This window comes from Podarcis cretensis (genome assembly GCF_951804945.1).
Source record: "Podarcis cretensis genome assembly, chromosome: 13".
Taxonomy (NCBI): Eukaryota; Metazoa; Chordata; class Lepidosauria; order Squamata; family Lacertidae; genus Podarcis; species Podarcis cretensis.
The window spans coordinates 50,934,830-50,947,294 of NC_137182.1; the positions used below are offsets into that span (position 1 = coordinate 50,934,830).

The 12,465-nt window shown below is 49.3% G+C and overlaps 1 protein-coding gene and 1 long non-coding RNA gene across 2 annotated transcripts in view; one reads left to right on the plus strand and one right to left on the minus strand.

Annotated features, from left to right (window-relative positions):
- Window positions 1-11,568, plus strand: part of PCK2 (phosphoenolpyruvate carboxykinase 2, mitochondrial) — a 20,691-nt gene extending 9,123 nt beyond the window's left edge. Inside the window, exons 5-10 of the mRNA XM_079951872.1 lie at window positions 974-1,161; window positions 2,535-2,697; window positions 4,539-4,757; window positions 4,866-5,003; window positions 5,108-5,203; window positions 7,861-11,568. Coding sequence (XP_079807998.1) covers window positions 974-1,161; window positions 2,535-2,697; window positions 4,539-4,757; window positions 4,866-5,003; window positions 5,108-5,203; window positions 7,861-8,315 — 1,259 coding nt within the window. The 3' untranslated portion in view covers window positions 8,316-11,568. The remainder of the gene's footprint in view (window positions 1-973; window positions 1,162-2,534; window positions 2,698-4,538; window positions 4,758-4,865; window positions 5,004-5,107; window positions 5,204-7,860) is intronic.
- LOC307202364 overlaps window positions 1-12,465 on the minus strand; it is a 237,422-nt gene that overhangs the window by 68,169 nt on the left and 156,788 nt on the right. The gene's annotated exons all lie outside the window — the stretch shown is intronic.

Consider the following 12,465-nt stretch of genomic DNA (forward strand, 5'->3'; position numbering starts at 1 on the left):
CTCCGGGCGAAGCCATGGCTGTTTAAAGGGATATGTTGTTGTTGTTGAGTTGTTTAGTCATGTCCGACTCTTTGTGACCCCCTGGACCAGAGCATGCCAGGCCCTCCTGTCTTCCACTGCCTACCGCAGTTTGGTCAAACTCATGCGGGTAGCTTCAAGAACACTGTCCAACCATCTCGTCCTCTGCCGTCCCCTTCTCCTTGCGCCCTCCATCTTTCCCAACATCAGGGTCTACTCATGCTGGTAGCTTCGAGAACACTGTCCCACCATCTCGTCCTCTGTAATCCCCTTCTCCTTGTGCCCTCCATCTTTCCCAACATCAGGGTCTTTTCTCTTCTCATGAGGTGGCCAAAGTCTTGGAGCCTCAGCTTCAGGATTTGTCCTTCCAGTGAGCACTCAGGGCTGATTTCCTTCAGAATGGAGAGGTTTGATCTTCTTGCAGTCCATGGGACTCTCAAGAGTCTCCTCCAGCACCAGAATTCAAAAGCATCCATTCTTCGGCGATCAGCCTTCTTTATGGTCCAGCTCTCACTTCCATACATCACTACTGGGAAAACCATAGCTTTGACTATACGGACCTTTGTTGGCAAGGTGATGTCTCTGCTTTTTAAGATGCTGTCCAGGTTTGTCATTGCTTTTCCCCAAGAAGCAGGGGAAAAGAATTAAAGGGATATAGTAATGCTTTAAATGTAGGGTGTGGATGCGGCCTTAGTTTCTTACAGTATTATTATTATTATTATTATTATTATTATTATTATTATTAAATTTGTATAGCGTCCTTTATCCATAGATTTCAGGGCAGTTCACGGCGTAAAACCGCAAGATGAAACCACAAAATGCATAATAAAAACCGGAACAATACCAAACCTCCCCAGTACAGCTGCTGAGACACCCTCCAAGTCCTGTTGTTCAGAGGCAGGTGCGGAATTCTTCCATAAGATTGCCAACCTCTGTTTATCTCCTCCAACTGCAGATGAATTGGTGAACAACTGGCCTTGCAACCCCGAGAAGACCCTCATAGCGCATGTCCCAGAACGCCGAGAAATCGTCTCCTTTGGCAGCGGCTATGGGGGCAACTCCCTCCTGGGCAAGAAATGTTTCGCTTTGCGCATTGCCTCTTGCATTGCCAAAGACGAGGGCTGGCTGGCAGAGCATATGCTGGTGAGAGGGATGGTTTGTGAAGATAGTTTGTGAAGAGGCAGGCCCGGCAGGGTAGGATGAAGGGGAACCAGGAGTCAATAGCTAAATTCCCTCCACAATTTCATAGTCTGTACATGCTCAGAGGCACTCTTGGCTCCTCTTTACGGAGCCCCGGGGCCGGTCCTGACTTTGCGGGTTCAGTCTCGCATGCCGGGTGGCGGCAGCGCAATGGGTTTCCTGCAAAGGGTTCTGGGAGCCTGGAATATTACTCAGTTTGGGTTCGGCCGGGGCTTGGTAGCCAGGACTGGGGAAGGGATGTGGGGCATGGGAGCAAGGCCAAAGGACAACGGGGTGTTTACATTGCCTCAGGGGGATATTTAACGAGCAAATATTAATTAGTTAATGAGTGGCAGAGGACTGCTGAAATCCCAAATGAGCGAGGATGAGTCTGACGCATGGAAGGGCGGGGGGGCGGAGGTGAATTTTTTAGGTCTTTCGTCAGGACCCAGAGGTTATTGGCCCAGGTTGGAAGGGCAGTCGAGGGGACCCACAACAGCGGGTGTGTAAGTGCAAAGCCTTGTGGGAAAACGTGCGTGAAGCTGGGGGTATTTTCACTGCAAAATAAGTGTTCATGGCTGAAACAGCCTCCAAAGCATCGTGGGTAATTTGGGGAATGCCATTAACTCTGCAGAACAGCAGTTTACCTTTGTGCGTTGAGTGAAGCTTTCATTATTTAAAAAATGGCCCTAACAATCCATTGCTTCTGGTCGAGCCATTTTAAAGAGTTGCTTCAGATAACCCTCTAATTCAACACTTGGCAGGTGTTTAGACAAACAGCTTCCCCTGACCTGGCACTCTCCAGATCCTTTGGACTACAGTTTCCAAAAGCCCCAACCAGGATGGGGGAATGCTAGTCTAAAATAAAGGCTTTGGATTGGCATTTATTACAATCCATTCTGGTACTTTTATGTTTCATTGCGAAACCAAAGTTCCTTCCTTAAAAAAAAAAGGGGGGGGGGAGGAAGGATTCTCTGTGTTTAGACATTGTGTGACAGGCAGAAATTCAATCTACCCCCTGCTGCCTCTCTGTGCTATAAAAGCATCATCTGTTGAATTTCCTGACCTGCTGCGCCAGAAAATTAGGAAAGAGCACATGGAAATGTCTCATTAAAGTTTAAACCGCACTAGGCTTTATGACGCAAACAGCCTTCACTGCAAATATCTGATTACGTGTATCCTAAAGTTGGCTTAGATTTCTTAAAACAAGAAACTCATCTAAAATTTGGGTGCCATTGCCAGTGCGTGGGTCTCTGGTGTTTGGGTTCCTGCGCATCACCTTTCTGTCCCTGTGCGTCTCCTGAGACATTTACGTGTTGCGGGTTTCTCCCTTCCAGATCCTGGGACTCACAAACCCAGAGGGGAAGAAGAAATACGTGGCTGCGGCCTTCCCCAGCGCCTGCGGAAAGACCAACTTGGCCATGATGAATCCCACGCTTCCTGGCTGGAGGGTGGAGTGCGTGGGGGACGACATTGCGTGGATGAAGTTCGACAGTGACGGTGAGTTTGGATCCTGAAATATACTCAGAGTCAAGAGTGGATTTCATGCTCTTTATTCAGCTCATAGCGGTGAGGAGGAATGGAAGTTTCCCCAAAGTATCTGCTTTATATACATTATTTACACAATGGGCTGCACATGATTGGCTAATTCCGGAATTCTCCTGTAGGCCAATCAGGTGGTGGATTCACTTCATCTGGAGCTGGATTGGGTGGCTCCTGCAGACCAATCATACTGCTGCATTGTTCTAGGACCAATCAGACTGCTGCATTCTGAATCCTATTTTTCTAGGACCAATCAGACTGCTGCATTTTCGATCCTATAGTTCTAGGACCAATCAGACTGCTGCATTTTGGATCCTATTCAACTCAGTACATAACAGATCTGAATGAGAGGAGCAGGGTGCAGCATGCTTGCTATGTCACGAGAGGCAGTACGGTGCAGTGGTTAGGGTGCCGGAATGAGGGGACTTGCATTCAAATCTCTGCTCACCTGCAAAGATCACTGAATGACCTTTGTCCAGTTTCACTCTCCCCCTCTCTCTGTGACTAACCCTACCACACAGGGTTGTTGTATGGATAAACGTTAGGGGACTGGGAGCTGGTATACCCTCTCCCGAGCTCCTTGAAGAGCAGGATAAAAATGGGGGGAAATAAACACACTTTGTAAGGGTGAGAATGTGGCCCTTCAGGCATCGCTGTGTGGCCCTTGGAACTATCCCTAGGGCATACACACATCTCCTCAGGCCGACTGACAACACCTCTGGCTTCCAAGGTGATATTTGCACCTGGTGCTCCGCCTACTTTTGCCCCTGGCCCCGCCCACCACGGGCAGGTGGCCTTTGGGCAGTTGCTCAGAGGAGAATGTGGCCCCTCAGGTTGGAAAAGTACACAGAAAAGTTAACTAACTCCAGGTTGTGGGCCTTGGCCAGCTTCACACCTGACATTTAAAGCAGTTCAAACCATCATGGCTTCTCCCCAAAGAATTATGGGAACTGTCGTTTTGCTAAAGGTGCTGAGAGGCAGTAGGAGGCCAATGTCACAAAGCTACAATGCCTAGAGTTCCCTGTCAGGACAGTTAAACCACTCTGAGGGCAGAGCAAGCTGGTAAGAGGTGTGGCCTGCTGAGAGAGGGTGTGGCCTAAAAGAAATCTTGAGGGCCAGGCAGAAAGCCTAGTGGGTCCACATTTGGCCCCTAGGACTGAGGTACCGCCACCCCTAATTTCCCAGGTAGTCTGTCGCTCATCCTGTCTGCAGATGGGGAGGTCAGATCACCTGACCTCCCCAGTCTTAAGATGGCTCAAAGGGGAATAATAATAATAATAACAATAATTTATTTATTATTTATACCCCACCCATCTGGCTGGGTTTCCCCCAGCCTCTCTAGGCGGCTTCCAACAGAATATTAAAATACAATAGTCTATTAAACATTAAAAGCTTCCCTAAACAAGGCTGCCTTCAGATGTCTTCTAAAAGTCCGGTAGTTGTTTTTCTCTTTGACATCTGGTGGGAGGGCGTTCCACAGGAAGGGCGCCACCACCGAGAAGGCCCTCTGCCTGGTTCCCTGTAACTTGGCTTCTCACAGCGAGGGAACCGCCAGAAGGCCCTCGGCGCTGGACCTCAGTGTCCAGGCAGAACGATGGGGGTGGAGACGCTCCTTCAGGAATGGCGGATTTGGTGGGTGGAAAGAGAGAAGCTTGCGCAGAGACAGCGGCTACTCGTGTGAAGGAGAGAAGGAAGCCTGGGGAAATAGAGGCTCACGTGGGAAAGGCTGGTGGGAAGAGGCCCTGGGATCCGGAGCAGAATTTTCTGCAGCTCATTATCTTCTCCCCTCTCACGCGTAGGCCGCTTGCGGGCCATCAACCCCGAGAACGGCTTTTTTGGGGTGGCGCCCGGCACGTCCACCAGAACCAACCCCAACGCAATGCACACCATCCAGCGGAACACCATTTTCACCAACGTGGCCGAGACCAGCGAAGGGGGAGTCTACTGGGAGGGCATCGACCAGATGATCCCTGCGGGAGTGACCATCAGCACCTGGCAGGGCAAGCCTTGGAAACCAGGCAAGGATGGGTGGCTTGTTTGCAAAGGATTCTGGGTAGTCGCACAGAACAAAGTGGGGAGCGCATAGGCCCCGGTAACCTGAACTTTTCCCTTCTCTTCCTGCCAAGGTGACGCGGGGCCAGCTGCCCACCCGAACTCACGCTTCTGTGCGCCAGCCCGCCAGTGCCCTATCATGGACCCGGACTGGGAGTCCCCCAAGGGTGTCCCTATCGATGCCATCATCTTTGGGGGCAGGAGACCTGCAGGTAAGCTCCCTGGCCTCCAGCTCCTCCTCCCAGACTCTGGGGGACCCCACCGAGCAACCCTCCTCTCTGGGGGACCCCACCCGCTAAACTGATTTCCCCCACAGGTGTGCCCCTGGTGTACGAAGCCTTCAACTGGCGCCACGGCGTCTTCGTGGGCAGCGCAATGAGATCGGAATCCACCGCAGCCGCTGAACACAAAGGTGAGGAATCTCTGGGGGTTGGTGGATCTGTTTTCTATGTAGATCTGGTTGCATCTCAAGGGCTAAAGTCCAGGGAAGACCTGCCTGCCCACCTTGGGTAAAGGAACCAAGGCCATGGAGAGTACAGTGGTACCTCGGGTTACATACGCTTCAGGTTACAGACTCCGCTAACCCAGAAATAGTACCTCGGGTTAAGAACTTTGCTTCAGGATGAGAACAGAAATCGTGTGGCGGCAGCGGGAGGCCCCATTAGCTAAAGTGGTGCTTCAGGTTAAGAACGGACCTCCGGAATGAATTAAGTACTTAAACCGAGGTACCCCTGTACGTTTAAATGAAGGGTGGGGAGAATTTTTCAGCAAAAGGGAGACATTCCCATCCAGGCAGGATTCTGCGCACCAGTAGTTGGCAGGGCCAGAGGAGGAACAACTGAGAAATGTACCTTTGTAGTGGCGCCCTCCCTGTGGAACTGCCCTCCCGTCAGATGTCAATGTAATTTTCGGTAGACATCTGAAGGCAGCCCTGTTTCCGGAAGATTTTTATGTGTGACTTTTTCTGCATTTTGGCTGGAAGCCGCTCAGAGTGGCTGGGGCAACCCATTCCAGGCGGGCAGGGTGTAAGAAACAATTTTTTTTGTTTTTAGGGGACAGGAGGCGGGCAGGTGTGGAGGATTCCCTGGTCCTGAATGGGGTAACTGTGCCCCTGAAGGACCAGGTGCGCAGCCTGGGAGTCATTTTGGACTCACAGCTGTCCATGGAGGCGCAGGTCAATTCTGTATCCAGGGCAGCTGTCTACCAACTCCACCTGGTACGCAGGATGAGACCCTATCTGCCTGCGAACTGTCTCGCCAGAGTGGTGCATGCTCTGGTTATCTCCCGCTTGGACTACTGCAATGCGCTCTACGTAGGGCTACCTTTGAAGGTGACTCGGAAACTACAACTAATCCAGAATGCGGCAGCTAGACTGGTGACTGGGGGCGGCCGCCGAGACCACATAACACCGGTCTTGAAAGACCTACATTGGCTCCCAGTATGTTTCCGAGCACAATTCAAAGTGCTGGTGTTGACCTTTAAAGCCCTAAACGGCCTCGGCCCACTATACCTGAAGGAGCGTCTCCACCCCCATCGTTCTGCCCGGACGCTGAGGTCCAGCGCTGAGGGCCTTCTGGCGGTTCCTTCATTGCGAGAAGCAAAGCTACAGGGAACCAAGCAGAGGGCCTTCTCGGTAGTGGCGCCCGCCCTGTGGAATGCCCTCCCATCAGATGTCAAAGCAATAAATAACTACCTGACATTCAGAAGACATCTTAAGGCAGCCCTGTTCAGGGAAGTTTTTAATCTGTGATATTTTAGTGTATTTTTGGTTTTTATGGAAGCCGCCCAGAGTGGCTGGGGAGACCCAGCCAGATGGGCGGGGTACAAATAATAAATTATTATTAAATTATTATTATTATAAATTATTAGGATTATTATGGGGAGAGTCTGAGGGCCAGATAGAGAGGCCTGAATATTCCCAACTCCTGCTTTAAACCTTTGTAATTGGTGGAGCCAGAGACTGGCAGACTGGCAGTAGTGGGCCTATGATAGGTGCACGGTCCAAGTCTAAACCGAAAGGCGAGGTGTCAGAGCACAGGCTGAGCTCCAGGTACAAGGCAATGACAGCAAGCAGGTAGCCTAAAACAGGTGTAGCCAATCTGCCAGATGTTCCTGCATCACAATTCCCATCACCCTGACCATTGGCCATGTAGATGGGAGTTGTAGTTCACAACATCAGCAGGGCACATGGATGAGCCCCATGCTTGAGCATTGCTCCAGAGCTGAGAGATACTTTTTAAATTATTATTCATATATTCAACTTGTATACCGCTTTTCCGTAGAAATATACCCTGGGGCGGTTCACAACGCAACAAAAATGTAGCAACATTCGAGCGCCAGATGGTTTCAGTACGACAATCCAAATAATTCATTGAGTTCAATTAATATCAAATACAACAAGCATTTTCAGTGCCATCAATTACAGTGGTACCTCTAGATGCGAACGGGATCCGCTCCAGAGCCCTGTTTGCATCTAGAACCAAACGCAACCAACGATGGCTTGTCTGCGCACGCATGTGTCACTTTTCGCTGCTTCTGCGCATGCACGTGGCATCATTTTGCATGCGCAAGTGGCGAAACCCGGAAGTAACGCGCTCTGTTACTTCCTGGTTGCCGCGGAGCGCAACTTGGACGAGCTCATCCCGAAGCACATTCAACCCAAGGTATGACTATACACTGGTATCTTGGTTTTTGAACATAATCCGTTCCGGAAGACCATTTGACTTCCGAAACATTTGAGGCGCAAAGGGCGGCCTGCAAATTCAATGGAGAAAATTGAAAGAAAGCTCAGTGGAAGCCGTTTGACTTCCGAGGCATGTTCGAAAACGGAAGCATTCCAAATCATTCGTCAGTGGAGACGTTTGAAAACTGAGGTACCACTGTATTATTAACAATAATAAAACCAGCAGCCGTCTATTATGAAGAAGCAGCCAGATATGTACCTGAGGAGTAAAATATATGGAAACAGGGAAGTTTTACTTCAGAGACAGCTTTAGTTTAACCTGAGGTGTATACACACTTGTTTAAGGTATCCTATCCCTGCTCCCCTCCCTCCCCAAATCGTTCCAGGCAAGGTCATCATGCACGACCCCTTCGCCATGCGCCCGTTCTTCGGCTACAACTTTGGCCGCTATCTGGAGCACTGGCTGAGCATGGAGGGCCGTAAGGGAGTCCGCCTTCCCAAGATCTTCCATGTCAACTGGTTCCGGAAGGATGCGGCCGGGAACTTCTTGTGGCCGGGCTTTGGGGAGAACTCCCGTGTCCTCGACTGGATCTTCCGCCGCGTCGACGGAGAGGGGAGCGCCAAGGAGACGCCCATTGGCTACATCCCCAAAGATGGCGCCTTAGACCTGACAGGCCTCAGCAAGGTGAACTACCAGGAGCTTTTCTCACTGCCCAAGGAATTCTGGGAACAAGAAGTGAGGGAAGTGAGGCAGTACCTGACGGAACAAGTGAACGAGGACCTGCCCAAGGAAGTGATGAAGGAACTGGAAGCCTTGGAAGCCCGGGTGAAGAAGATGTGAGGCACCTGAAAAGGGAACACACCTGCTCTCCGGAAAAAAAGAGACCAAAGACACACACCCAGCACCTCCTGTGGGAGATGGAGGAGATGACAGGGAGCTTGTTTACAAAATGTCCCTTCCCCACTTCTTTCCTCTCTGGCCATTCAGGAGACGGCCATCTTGTTTCCTTGGCCATGAGGCGGCCATCTTGCCTCCTAGGAAACATGAGCCGCGCATACTGCTTTCTTTATTTTTCTTGATCTGCTTTGCTTCCCCTTTCCTGTGCCGCTATCCTCCTCTGGTTGTAGGGTGGAAGTGACCCGCCATCTTGTTCCACCAGCTGCCCACTGGTTCTCGTTTGGGTCTACGTTCCGTGTCTGTGTGTCATCTTTGTTCCTGAGTGGCTTTTGACCTTTCATAGAATGCCTTTCCCTCCTTCTAGAGAAAGACTTTTACGTTGCAAAAAAAGATGGTGGAAAGCCTTTTGGGGAAAGGGACACCCCAGGCTAGCTTGCGGCATGTCCTCAAACCTTAACCTGCTGCCGCTAACGCAGCTTTGGGTTACGGATGTGGAACCAGTTGTTCGCCAGCCAGGATGCAGCGGAAGCTGTACTGCCAATAGGTCTTCAAAGGAGAAGTCATTTCTTTAACGCCGAGAAGCTTTTGCCCCTTCAAATTTTGCTGGACTACAACTCCCATCATCCCTGGCCATTGGCCACGCCGGCTGCGGCTTATGGGGGTTGGAGTCCTGCAATGTCTGAAGTGGCTCCCCTTTCGCCACCCCTGCCTTAGTAGAACCTCAGGACCAGCCTTCCTATTTGGTAGCTCTAACTGAATCATAGAACTGTAGGGACCCCAAGGATCATCTAGTCTAACCCCCCACAATGCAGGAGTCCCAGCTCAAAGTCCCTGACAGATAGCCATCCAAACTACTTAGAAGCTGCCAGCGAGGGACCTGAACAAGTAAGTGCTAATCCTTCGCTTCTAGGCCATTGCTAACACCATCTGGAACACGACGGAGGCCACATTCATGAATTTGCCTAGCCTCTCCTCCTATTTCTTTCGGTTGATAAACAAACTTACGATGCTGCCTTAGTCTGACCCATTAGCCTTATCTTATCCACCGACAGTTGCTCTCAAGAGTCCTTGCAGAGAAGCCTTTGCTGATCAGTGAGGGATGCCAGGATTCATCTCGGGACCTCTTAGCGCACATGCCACCGAGCTTACGTGGCTCCTATGAATGTACTATGCTCCCTCGGGAATCCGTTCTGCGATCTTTTTAGCAGGCGTGAGGTTTCATGCCAACGCCCGCCCTTCCTTCCAAAAACCCCTTGGCTGTTTAAACCCACATTTCCCCCTCTTCCGGACCTCCTTTACATTGGCTTACTTGAACATCACACACAAGGGACCAATCTCACGAGGCCCGTAAGAGATTGTAGGACGTTTGGCAACGTCATACTTTCTCCTTCGTGCCCACCCAATATGCGGTGCTTCCCGCTGGGTTTATGGTTTGTAAATCGGGGAATGGAGAAGAAGGTTTCGACGGTTCTTCTGCGCTGGAGAGCAAAATGTTGCACTTCAAATGTCCACAAGAATGTAAGGAGAGCCTGCTGGATCACTCCAGTGGCTGATCTCCTCCAGCATCCTGTTCTCACACCAGCCAATCAGATGCCCCTGGGGTGGGGTGGGATCCACAAGCAGGATTTTAGTACAAGAGCACCCTCCCCTCCTTGCTGTTTTGGTTCCAAGTTTACCAGAGTTGTACTTTGTACAGTCAGCCTCTGATCCCCACGCTTATCTAGCTCCAAACCTGCGAATGGGGTGTGCGAGGCGGAATGCGACTAAACCATCAAGCTCATTGCCAAAACCATAATTTCGTTGCCTGCCTTTGAAATCTTGTAACTGAAGCGGGCAACACCCATTTGGAGCTTGATTCCTCTTTCTGTGTGTTCTGGGGGCTGCGAAGTCAGAACGTTTCATGGCATGATGGCAACTTGGCCCAGTCCGTTTTCTGAAAGCCCAACAAGCCTTATTACTCAATCTCCACCATCATCTCCAGCACAGCAACCGTTCCATGCAAAAAAATGGTTCTACCCAACTTCAGATTTGCTCGTTCCCCAGAAAGTGGTTGTCTGCCAAGTAGGTGTGGGACAATTAAATTCCCAAGCAAACAAGTCAGCCTTCTTCAGAAGACTTATACTGTACGCCCATGTTGGCTTTTGGGTAAATTAACAACTCAGAGTCAAACTTTATAGTTCACCCACCCATCAGACACCAGCCAGAGAGAGTTCTGGTCCTAGATTGGGGAGACGCTGAATCGAATCTTTCCTCCATTATGATGCTCATGGCAGAGCCTCGGATAAAACTACTCTCAGCCTCACCTACCCCGCAGGGTTGTTGTTGGGACACATGAGAGAAGAACAGCATCCTTTGTGGGCTAAAATATGCTACTCAAGTTAAACTTGTTGCCCGCCTTTGGTTTTATATTTGGTCAAGGTTTCGGTTCCCCGTGGCCATAACTCCACCATCGACCTTCTTCAGAATTCAGCTAGGACACTGTTTACCTAACTTGCTCTGTCTGTCTCAACATTTGATTGCTAACATTCCCCACCGGAGCATTTAGAATTTCCGTGAACATTGAGTGACATCACAGCAGTGCAGCCAATAGCTAGAGGAGGTTTTACACGCAACAAGGCAGCTTTTCGCCTATTACACATACTGGGATGTCTGATGAGAGAAGTGAGTTACATGACGTGAGTCCTCGCTCACCAAACAGCCATGTGAGTCTGTTACAGCAAATAATTCCACCTGCTGGTTATCAGATACGGTGGGTTGTTGTTGTTTTAACTGGTGCTCAGTGTTATAATTTTAATTTCCCCCCTCTTCTTTACATTCTTGTATGTGGGTTACAGTTGGTAGAATCACCCCCTCTGTTCTGAATACAGTTTGCCTACATTTCAGGGAATTAACATATGCAAGTGATTAATGGGGTTTTATATTTCTTCCCCTCCATCCCTGGTAGAAGTGACAGTCTTTCAGGGGAGCGTTGGGGAAAGTGAGCAAGGAGGGCAGAAAAGAAGGAAAATTAGGTATGGCTACACTTTTACTGGTGGAATTTGAACCAGAAGTGAGGCAGTAACTGGAAAGAAACTTGGAGTGTGAGCTCGCTATTTGACTGCAGCTTAATTTTTTATTTTTTAACACACATCAAATCAAATGCACATTATTCTGTTAATAACAAACATGAATGAGAATAAAAATATCAACAAATAAATGGAAGTGAGTGTTTTAAATCGATGGCTTGTGCAAGGTCCCATGCTAATGGAGAATATTCAGTAGGTTGGTGTGTGTGTGTGTATGCACGCTGAATTTTCAAAATGTGTTGCAGACACGTCCACAACACCAACATCAAACCAGTATGAAATGCTGAGTTAGTAGCTGCAGTATTATTAACGTGGCGCAGAACCAGTCAGGCGCACTTTTATAATTAAACAAAATTAACAACACATTTATTCTAAAATATAAAGGCACGACAGGGTGAACACTTTACTTCGGCATCTTAAAAGACCTATATTTTCTGCAATAAGGTTACTGTATCTTTAAATGACAATTGCAGAGGTTTACATAAGACCGGCTGATAAAACTTGGTTCCTAGCCCTGTTTAACTTGCAAGTCAATTTCCCTTGGGCCGTGTGCAGGGTACAAATAATTAATAATAATAATAATTATATTAGCCTCAATCCATATCAATCCTGCATATCTTGAGAAATGCTTGCTTCTTGCGCTCAAACCAGATCACATCCAATCAAGAACAAACGCTCCATTCACTTTGCAGGTAAGCTGAGGTGTGTACATCGGAGGCAGCTGCTGAGCATGCCCAGAATGAATTTCATATCCAGTGTGCAAGGCAGTGTACAAATGAGATTCATCCTTGCTGTGTTTTAAGCTGCTGTCATGTGCACAGACATAGTCTGGAGGGACCCCTTTGAATACAGCACCATCAGTATGTGGGGTGCTTTAAGGAGCACAAGAGGGCAAGGTCCCTGCCCTGAAGAGCTTACAATTTCAAAGTTGAGATAGGGGGCCAACATATGAAGGGAACAGGGGAGGAAGTAGCCAGTGGTTGGGGCACGGAGTGGTAGGGTTTTTAGCTGAAAGTATCACTAGGCTT